Here is an 11,202-nt window from a genome sequence, read left to right on the forward strand (position 1 = left end):
GCACCTCAGTACCTCAAGTGCGTTCAGCAAACCGGCGGGCGCCGGCGGTGACCGCGCGGCGCAACATCTCCCGCCAGAGTCCACAGCACATGCGCAGTCAGACCCTCCGGCGGCCGCTCAGCTCCGCCCCTCGGAGACGCCGGGTTCCCTGAAAGGGACAGAGCGTAGAGACGCTCAAGCGCGGGCTGCAGCCGCGCAGGCGCAGTCGGGGCGCTGTTGCTGAGCCAGCCACTTTTCCTCTCGCGGGTCCCGGTCGTTGGTTTGCTAAGTGCAGTTGGGCCCGGCAGGTGCTGAAGGGTTGGGGTCGTGGACCCCCGCCAGGTCTCAGCAGCACGGAGGTGCAGGCTGTCGCCGAGGGCGCGGGGCCGGGCGCCGCTAGCGGTGCGCTCCGCCCCGGGGCCCCCGCCCCTGCCTCCGGCCAGGCCCGGGCTCCAACCCCCGTCCCAGCCGCGGCCTCGCAGTTCACCCTGCTGGTGATGCGCCCCTGTGGAGGGCCGGACGAGGCTGCGGCCGAGGGGGTCCTGCGGCAGGCTCCGGCCCTGGGGGGCAGCGCCGGGGCGGGCAAGCCCGTTCGGTACCTGTGCGAAGTGGCGGGGGATGGCGACGAGGAGGCGGGGGAAGACGAGACAGACTTGCTGGACACTTCGGACCCCCCGGGGGGAGGCGAGAGCACGGCTAGTTTGGAGGATCTGGAGGACGAGGAGACCCACTCCGGGGGAGAGGGCGGCAGCGGTGGAGCCCGGAGACGGGGCAGCGGCGGGGGCAGCATGAGCAAGACCTGCACCTACGAGGGCTGCAGCGAGACCACGAGCCAGGTGGCCAAGCAGCGCAAGCCGTGGATGTGCAAGAAACACCGCAACAAGATGTACAAGGATAAATACAAGAAGAAGAAAAGCGACCAGGCCCTGAACTGCGGTGGGGCCGCCCAGGCTGGCAGCGCAGGAAATGTCAAACTTGAGGTATCGACTGGGGTCTGGGGGAGTGGGAGGTGGAAAAAGAAACCCCACTCTGGCCGCAGACCGCGTCTCCAGCGCCTGCCTACCGCCTCCCAAATGGGCCAGGTTGCTGTGGCAGGACTTGTGGCTGAGAGTTAATGAGTGCTTGCCCTCAACTACAGTTTATACAAACATATGCATCCTTGTGAGGTTCTGGTGCATCCTTGTGAGAGATGAATAAATCTCAATGAAAATGATGTGACATGTCAGCAAAGCTGTCGTTTCAAAGGTCTGGGATATGGGCTGGAAGGGCAGATAGTAAATGATTGACCTGATTCATCACTAGAGGAGCAGGCAAAGAGACTTAGGAACCTGCGTGAAATTGGTACTTTGGAGAAGATAATCTCTTCCTGTTATCACTACCCTATTCTCGGTATCCTTTTCTTAGTATGCTTATTCTTAGCACCCTGTTCTCAGTACCCCTATTAAGAGTACTCTTTTAGTGTTCTTAGTGTTATTTTCTTAGGTAAACCCATTCTCAGTTCTCTGTTCTTAGTACTCTTGCTTAGTACTACTGTGTTCTCAGTGTCCTGTTCTCAGTTGATTTTGTTCTTAGTATCCCAATTATCAGTAAATAAGCCACTTATTACAGAATGAAATAGTCATTTGTCCCTCTGTTTGTCCCAAACGTACCCGTTCACTTCAGAATTCTTTACAGAGAGAGGAGATAATATACTTCTTTTCAAGAAGGAAGTATTTTACCTGTAGCAACTTTCTTTTTTTAATTGCCCAGCATTTACATCTACAGTTTGAGGAAAATGTACAAAAGGCAAATAGATACTGAATTCGAATCTCTCCCTCCACCCCCCCCCCAAAGAACCTTAATAATTTTCCTATTCTAAAATAATTTGCATGATTTTTTAGGGAAGATAATTAATTGCTATAAGCAACAAATAATAGCCATTTATCTTACAGTATTGGGACACTTTACCAGTTCTGAGGAATCAAGAGCTGTAAGTCTTTGTTGAACTGAGTGTAAAGAAAATAACTAACAGGGACAGGCAGGATACATTAAGGGCCAACTGTACAGTGGTGCTTTAGTAGTGGAGAGGATAGATCATTGTAGGCTGAGATATTCTAGAAAGGCTTTGCAAAGAAAATACAACTCAGTGTAAGCCAGAAAGGACGGCTAATAGTATGTGCTTAATCAGCTAAGTTTCTTAATGTGCCAGGCACTGTGCTAAACTGTAAATGGAGCCTCACACCCTTCAGCAGTGAGATAAGTACTATATTTTACATATGCGGAACTGAGGCACAGAGAGGTTAAGTAACTTGGCCTAGGTCATGCAGCCAGCAAGTACTCAAACCCAAGCAATCTGGTTCTAGAGCCTTCATTCTTATCCCCACACTATACTGCTTCCCTAGAATTTTGGTGATGAAAAGAAAGAGAATACATTTTAGTAAAGGAAGGGAAGTGGGAATACAGAAGTTACTTCTGGGAAGGCAGCAAGGGGACCATTCTAGCTAAAGCAGAATATTTATGTGGAAAATTCACAAAAGATAAATTTAAGAGTTTGAAGCCAATTTTTGTATGATGTTGAATGCCAGGCAATGGATTTTGAATTCGGAGTCTTCAAAAGAAAGTTCCTAGTTAGGAAGTAACAGGGGCTCCAACTCTGAGGGAGTGGATTAAAGTCAAGAGCCTATAGATTTAGAGATGTTTTAGGAGATGATTATAGTAGGACTGGTAGGTGGTGATGGGGTCTTCTGCCATAGTGTGAGCAGCAAGATTAGAAATTAAGAGATTTAAAAATCAGTATTTCTTACACAAATCAAGGTTAAATGAGAAACAAACGTATATAATATTTAGTCAATGTATCTAAAAATTATGCTGTGTGAGAGACACATAAAGGAACCAGGGATGAAAGAACTGACCTGTGGGATTGATCATTATCATTAGATATCTAAAAGGCTATCATTTGGAAGAAGCAGTAGACTTATTTTGCATAGTTCTGAAGTAACTAGGGCTCTTAGGTGAAGATCACAGGGGTTATGTGTTTCAGCTCAACCTAAGTAAACACTCCCTACATGTTAGATATTCAAAACCAAATAGGATGCCTCAAAAGTTGGTAACTCCTTAGGACAAAAAGTGTTGAAAATTTTTGAAAAGGGAATTCCAACACTTGTAGAAGTTTGAACTAGATGACTCAAGTTTATTTTCACTACAAGCTTCTGTGATTTTGTGTTATTAACATTCAGAATGTACACAGTGCTGTGTGTGAGGTTGTGAGAATGCAGGGTACTCCATCATCAATTTCGGCATCCCATTTCTTGTGCAATAAAAATGAAGCACAGTCCCATAAGTAGTTAATCCTATGGGGAGAGAGGGAGGAAAAAATTATTTTTGTTTTCTCTGGGTATTAGATTCCTCTTTTTACAGTTTTTTATATTGTGAGGCTTAAAATGTTAAGGGATTGAACATTTTTTTAACATCAGATTGATAAACTTCTCATAGTGAAAGAGATAAAGAAAGGGAGTATTCTAATAGACAACTCAGAGGACATTAGAAAGAAGGTCAAGAGAAAAAAACGGCTTCAATAATAACCAAAATGAAGAGCAGAATAAGAGTGAATTCATACGTGGCACAGCTTATGTGACTTTATATTTGGTCAGAATTTTTGGATGTGGTCAGTATTGTATCATGGTTTTATAAGAGTCAGAATGTTTCAGTGAACTAACATTTTGTTAGCCAGGAAAATTGTATTTAAGATTTTATCAGGTCAGTGGGGATACATAGTTGGTAGTAAGTGCTGCTGATTTTGTTTGAGGAAAGATGTCTCAAAGAGAATGGTGTCATTTTAGGACTTGCCTGTTTTGTCTACACCAGTGGCAGGAGATTACTTATACCAGTGCTTTCCAGTCTTTTCAAAGCCAGTTTGTCATTTTTCTCCTGGTGACTTCCAAATTTTGAAATCTTTGTGTATCAATTGCTTCTTTGAGTAATATTTTACTCCCCTTCCCCATTTTTTTTGCTGTTGTTAATTTGTTTGTTGTTGTTTTGTTGGGCAAAAAACTATCAAGAGTGTTTTATTAGCACTACATGAATGGCCTTTGAGTTCATATATTCAAAGGCAGGCAAACTTTGGTTTGCCCTGGATAGCTTTATCTGAGGAGAATGTTCAGTTTACACTTGGCACTTTTTTGTAATATTGAAAATCACTCACAAATATTAAAATAGGTTCCCTTCCCCTACCCTGCTCCACTATTGATTTTTGAGACCTTCTGGAGACAGAAGATCCCAGGTTGGAAGTCCTGGAGGGAGAGGGAGTGAGGCATGTTATATAAAATTAACTGCCAACACTTTGCCTAATGACTTAAAGAGGGACTTTAAAGGATCCCAGGAACTGGGCAAGAAGGAAGAGAAGCAAAGACCTGTTCATTACTTCATTGAAATGCCTCTAATCATGGATTGCTATATCAACATTTAATCCTATTTGCATTTTTATCTTTTATCCCAGGAAAGTGCAGATAATATACTCTCCATTGTTAAACAGAGAACAGGATCTTTTGGAGATCGACCTGCAAGACCTACTCTTTTAGAACAAGTGTTAAATCAGAAAAGACTGGTAAGTATCTGTTTGTAAAGTAGTTACAAATCTAACAAAAGTTGTTTGTTATAAATGGAACTATTTAGCTTTTGAGATCTTAAAATTTGTTAAACTGGTAATCAGAATAGAATTGTGCCTCTGCCAGTACACGTTGGAATCTCATAAAGACAAAATTACAAAGAAAGTATAATTTCACTACATAAAAATGAATATTGTAGTTAAAAATGGTGGTAAAAATAAAAATGCAAACTTGAAAATAACATACAGGAAAAACATTTGCAAGAAATATGTAAAAGACTGTGGTTGGTATGGTTGACATTTTTATCACACAGATAGGGGAGGAAAAAATTTTGACCTCAATACGTTGCAAAAAATATAAACAGAAAAAAGCAGAATGCTTCCCTTATATGATATGGAAAGATATTTCATATCAGTAAAAATCACACAATAAACAGTACAATAAGTGAAAATTATTTAAATGATAACACACAGTGATGTTGAGGGTTCCATGAAAGGGACTCATTCTGCTGATGGCATCTTGTATTAGTACAGCACTTTAGAAAGCAGCTGGGCAGTCTGTATCCCTTCACTCAGAAATCATACTTACTGTGAAGACATTCTCAGGAAACAAATCCTAAATATGGATAAATTAAGCATAAGGATATTTGCCAGAAATGTATTTATCACAAATAGTAAAATGGTAGCTTAAACAACCTCAATGTCCAACAGTCTCATAACAGCTAAGTAGACTTTAGTACATTTACTTAATAAATGTTGGGCAGTCTTTACCAATAAATTTTAAAGAAAAGTAATAAATAAGAAATATACTATGCTGTAATATTACATTTTAAAAATCAGTTTTTAGTGATAATGTTTCCACCTTTTTGGTTTATCTTGTTCACTTTATTAGGTTCAAGGTTTTTTTACCTTCATCAATTTATATAAGTATTTTAATAAAAACATATTAGCCATAGTCTATTATATTTGTCATATAACTATATTTAAAAATGGTGAGTGTATAAAACTATGTTGGTTGTTTAGAGCAGTTGTATTTCTTTTCTGAAATTTTGGTAATGTGCTAATATTACTTTTATTATGCATGTATACCTATATATACACACACACATACCTATACACACAGACACACACCATTTTTAATTTCTCAGAAAGACTTAGTAAACTAGTGGGAGGAACTTGAGTTCCAGTACTAGTCATACATGTATGTGTTTCTAAACTGGCATTTAACCATGTTCCCATGGTATGCCTTTTCCTTTTTTTTCTTGCTGTAATCCAGTGCTGTTTTTGGCTCTTATGTTTCGTAAAGGGTATACATGCTGGCATATCATAAAAGCATTTCCTTTGTGTGCAAAATCACCAATAAGATCAGGCTTCACCAGTGAGTTTTAGGTTTTAGTATTTGATATATGACATCAAATTTTATTATTATTAGTTTGCAGTTTAATTGCAGTACATCAGATGCAGAAGTGAATTCAATTTAGGCATGTTTCGTTTCGTAAGCATATTGTATCTTGTGTAAGGATATAGAAGAGTAATTTTAGAGCATGAATATGATCTAATCCCATAAAAATAATGCTATTAATAAATATTTTTTTTACTTTTCCTTTTTAAGTCATTACTAAGAAGTCCAGAAGTGGTGCAGTTTTTACAGAAACAACAACAGCTATTAAATCAGCAAGTTTTGGAGCAAAGACAACAGCAGTTTCCAGGAACATCAGTGTGAGCAAATTTATCAAGAAGTCCTACACGTTTTTTATCTTATTGTAGTGGATGGACATATTTTTATACTAAAGATAAATGGGGTAAGATTTGCCAGTAGAAGGTAAACAGTCATTTTCCTGTGACTGTATGTGTGCATTTGGGGACAAATAAGTATTGCACATTGTGCATCTGATCCTTTCAGATCACTGTGGATTTGAAGAAATCAGCTTATCTTTCCAAAGTAATATTTAATTACAATGTTTTTTTAAACAAAATGTTTCTCTTCAGTCATTGTTACTGAAGGTAATGAAGCAGTTGCTTTCTGTGGAAGTCACGAAGTTAATAGATATTAATCTTGAATCATCTAACTCAGTAATTCTCATCAAAGGGCAGTTGGAAACATATGGGTATGTTTTTGCTTGTCACGGCAACCTTGAAAACTGCTGGTTTTTAGTGAATGGGACAGGAATGCTAGGTGTCTGGAATGGTCCTCCACAACTAAGAATTATGTTACTCGCAATGCCAATAATCCCCCTGTTAAGAAACACTGAGAGCTACTTGTGATGATAAAATGTAGTTGGGGCACCTAGAACTGGGTTCTCGTAATAACCTTTTCTTTGCAGTTAAGACTGGAGCTGTCAAAGAGGTAAGCATATTTTCTGTGTATAAGGAAAGTGATCATTGTTAAATAGCTGTGAGATTAGGATGTGCATCTCCTTTCAGACATGTGCTGGTAAAACCCGAGAGGGATTAACCAAGTACCCTGGAATGAGTGCATCTCCTAAAGTTGGCTTCTCTACTTCTTGTTACCTATTAGTGTTGATCTCATTTAAAACAGACACTCTTGTGTGTTGAATTTGTGAACAGTACAAATGTATCTCATCCCACCAATGTCAGGACAAAATTACCTTTTTATACTTTCTTTTTAAAAAAGAGATCCTGAATATAAGAATAACACTCCAGCATTTTGTCAGTCTTTTTCAAAATTGAGCTATTTTAAGATTGTGTTATTCCTAAGTATTGTTCAAAGAGTGATGGGTAATCCGGATAGATACTTTTTTCTTGTATTTTCTCCTAGGAAAACTTTTAAAAGGCAAAGCTTACCAATAAGAGTATCAAATCAAATGTCAAGAAAGTATTTCCAGTGTTAGGACAATAAATGCATGTGCCTCAAGTTAAACTGTGCAAAAATTTGTTAGTTTCTTGGGTTTTAAGCTCTGAAATATATATCAAGTTAAACTTAGTCATGGCTGTTCTAAGATGTACTTAAGGAGAGAAAGAATCTTATGTTCATTTTTTATACGTGTTTTATACCTGCATATCTGTGCAAAAATGCTTTTACCAGAATTATTCATTAAAGTCCAGTTATTGACCTTTGAGTTGTCTGAGTCACTTATTCTATTCTTTAGTTGCTCCGCACTGGATGCAGAGGAATTCATTTCCATTTGTTATTAACTGTTAGCTTGTTTTCTTACTTATGGCGTTGGGAGCTTTATTGAATCCCTAGAGTTTTCTTACTTATGGTGTTAGGAGCTTTATTGAATCCCTAGAGTATAAGTTAACTTTTGTAGTAAAAAGGAAACAAAAAAACCCAGCTTATCCTTCTTCAAATGGAACACGAGGATTAGGAAAGGAGGGAAAGTAATAGGCCAGTGACAGCTGAATTAAAAGAAAAGGAATTGAATTTATTTATATATATATGTATTATATACATAATATATATTATAGAAAACAATAAGGTTTTTTACATATTTAGGGTAGATTTATTGCAATGTGTCCCCAACATTTTTATCCCTGCATATATTTATAACTCTTGTCATGTGACTTTGCTGTTCCTTCCATGGAGAGGTTGAGTTTATCTACCCCTTAAATCTGGAGGACTGGCCCTGTGACTTGTTTTGGCCAATAGAATACAGAGGAAATAATAACATGGCATCTCTGAGTAGACAGACTTCCAAAGGTTTTGAACACTTCGGCTAGTCCTTTTAGAATGCTACCCAGCTGCCATGGTAACAAACCCAGACCAGCACAGCCTGCAGGATAATGAGACACATGGCCCAGTCACCTCTGTTGTACCAGCCAATAGCCAGTAAACAGCCAGATATGTGAGTGAGGCTGTGCTAGACTAGCTATGCCCCAGCCAGCCTGACAGCTGACTGCAGGTGCATTTGATCTGGTCCAGACTGGCAGAACCACCCAGCTGACCTGCAGACTTGTGGGCAAGAATAGTTATGATTGTAAGCCACAGAGTTGTGGGATGGTTTGTTATGCAGCATTCTTGAAACAGTAGGTAACTGATACACCTAACTGTATAGTTGTTTCTGTGTAACAAATCACCCCAAAATTTAGTGGCTTGAAAACAATTTTTTATTATTTCTCACAGTTCTGTATATGATTACTATGGTTTTAAATAACTCTGCAAAAGCTTTCAAGGTAGGTGTGGTAGACTGCACTTTCCAAAGATGCCACAACAAAATCTCCCATCCCACATGCTCTTATGTGATGTGGCCCATTAAGAACTAGATTTTATTTTTCTGCCTCCTTGAATTTGAGCAGGCCCTGTGACTGCTCTAACCACATGACAAAGTGATGTTAATGCTAGTTGATTTGAGTCTAGAGGAAAGGAGATATAGTAAGTGGAGATATGGTATATTTGCAGTAATAACGTAAAGGCATTCACAGCTTGCATTTTCCAGCAAAGTCATCTGCTATTGTAGACTTGGGGAAAGGAGCAGAGAAAAGTCATCTGCTAATATGGAGCGGGGGAGTTGATAAGAGGCTGTAGGAAAAGGAAAAATTAGAAAGACATTGAAGTCAGTGAGAAAGATGGCTAGTAGCTAGTAGCCTGCTAATAGTCCCCTGATAACTTTTTTCCTTCTTTCATAATAATAGAAGTTTTGGTTGGGAATGTACCCACCCAGCAATACAGCCGATTTTCACATAATGTCATGCGAAAGAATCCAGACACAAATGATGTGTGGATGATTCAATTTGTATAAAGTACAGAAGCAGGTGAAACTATTATTGTTAGAACACAGAGGAGTGGTTTCCCTTTGGGTGGGGATAGAGCCTAGAAGGAGGCATGAGGAAGCTTCAGGGGTTCTGGTGATGCTCTCGTTCTGTCCTGGATGCTGGTTATGCATGTGTGTTCTGTTAATGAAAGTTCAGCAAGCTATACATGTATGATTTTTGTACTTTTCAGTATATATTTTTTATTTCAGTTTTAAGACTATTTTTCAGCTGCCCTTGCAGTTGGGTGTGGCCATGTAAGTTACGGCCAATGGGCTATGAACAGAGAAGATGTGTGCACCTTCCAGACAGTGCCCTGAAGCAGAAGACAGGCAGCCCGTTTCTCCTCCTCCATCCTGCTGCGTGGAATGTGGACAAAGCAGCACATCATCTGTAGACCAAATGAAGGTAATTCACTGGGAAAGCCAGAAGAAGAGAAAAAGAACCTGTGTCCTTGGATGGCCTTGGGGAGCAGAGCTACTATCCTATAACCTGTTTTGGACTAGGGACCTCCTGTTTTTGGACTACTACATCAAAGAGAGATGGAATTTCTTGTGTCTGTCATGGCTAGTAAGGTGTCTCTGTTATATCCAGCCAGGTCTATATCCTCAGTAATACTGTGTGTAAAGGGATTGATGAGTTGGGCATTAAAGGTTTGGCCTGGAAACCAGGAGCCTGAAATGGCAGTCTGCAGTCAGGTGACAGTATATCTCAGGGCTCCACAAGCCATGGAGGAGGAAAGATAGATTGCAAGCTTGAGCTCAGATTCATTTAGTGGAATAAGTGGCAGAAGTTAGGATGCTTCACTCTCAGGAATAGAAGCTAGAGTTCTCACTGAACAGAGAAGAAATGAGGCCAACAGGGAATGTAGTTTTCTATGACATTGCAGAGCAAGTGTAGGAAGAATCAGAGAGCACGAGGTACTTCAGCCGGGAAACTAACAGTATTCATGACAATGAATGAGCAACTGCCCCGATCTTTATTACACTACTCTGTAACAGCGGGTATATCAGTAACTCAAGCTCCTTCAACTCCTTGGTTTTAAGACCATTCCCAGGCTTCCACTTGAAGAGTGGGATTTGGAGGGGTTGAATAAACAAGTCGGTAGGATTTAATGGCAGGAGAATCACTCAGGAACAGCCCACTTCAGGGAGGAAACCCAGGGGGATTTGCTTCAGCTCATCAACCAGCAGCCCTAGAGTACTACCAAACCTTGCTAGAAAGCGATCAGAAAAGGAAAAGGAAAGAAAGCAAACTGTAAGATAGATGTTTTGCTTCAGTAGTAGTTAATCCAAATGACTATGGAGAAAAAGGAGACAACCAACAAGATAGTCCTCAAAAGAGGTGTCCATCAATGACGATATTGGCTAAAAATTATAAGTGGACTATAGTTACTTAGTTATGAATAGGGAAATACAAAGGGTCATAAGTAATGTTACCAAAAATTATATGTAAAGATATAATTATACGCACATGTATGCTTATATACAAAATTGGAAGTTGCAAAGGAAAATCGGGGCACTGGTAGCATGGGGTAGAAGAATAGGAGCTTCAGTGGTTGGGAGACAATATCTTTTCTCAAAATAACCCTTTGTACTGCTTGAATTTCCACCATGCATAGATGACCCTTTCAAAAATGTTTTTCTTATTACAAACTGAAATCCTATTACAGGTTGAAAACAGTAGACAGGATATGCTTTTTCCTTTGCTTTCTATTTCAGCTTATAGGAAGAAACACATTTTTACTAATGAATCTTTATTTCCATATACGTAGCACTTATTTGTAGTGAGATTTCCCCTCCTGGAGTTTCTTACCGTCTTTTCTGAGGCCCAAAACGTATACTTCCTTACTGGAGGTACATAATATAAAAACATGACCAGATGATACAGATTTTCTAGCACTTTATAATTTTCGAAACAATTGTGCATAC

The 11,202-nt window shown here is 39.8% G+C and overlaps 1 protein-coding gene across 1 annotated transcript; it reads left to right on the forward strand.

Moving 5' to 3' along the window:
- Positions 1-461: 461 nt before the first annotated feature.
- Positions 462-7,601, forward strand: RFXAP (regulatory factor X associated protein). The gene is made up of 3 exons (XM_082859196.1): positions 462-959; positions 4,454-4,561; positions 6,174-7,601. Exons 1-3 carry the CDS (start codon positions 477-479, stop codon positions 6,282-6,284), a joined length of 702 nt encoding a protein of 233 aa, XP_082715322.1. The 5' UTR covers positions 462-476; the 3' UTR covers positions 6,285-7,601.
- Positions 7,602-11,202: the final 3,601 nt, after the last annotated feature.

Source organism: Leucopleurus acutus (assembly GCF_964270905.1).
Source record: "Leucopleurus acutus genome assembly, chromosome: 18".
NCBI classification, from domain to species: Eukaryota; Metazoa; Chordata; class Mammalia; order Artiodactyla; family Delphinidae; genus Leucopleurus; species Leucopleurus acutus.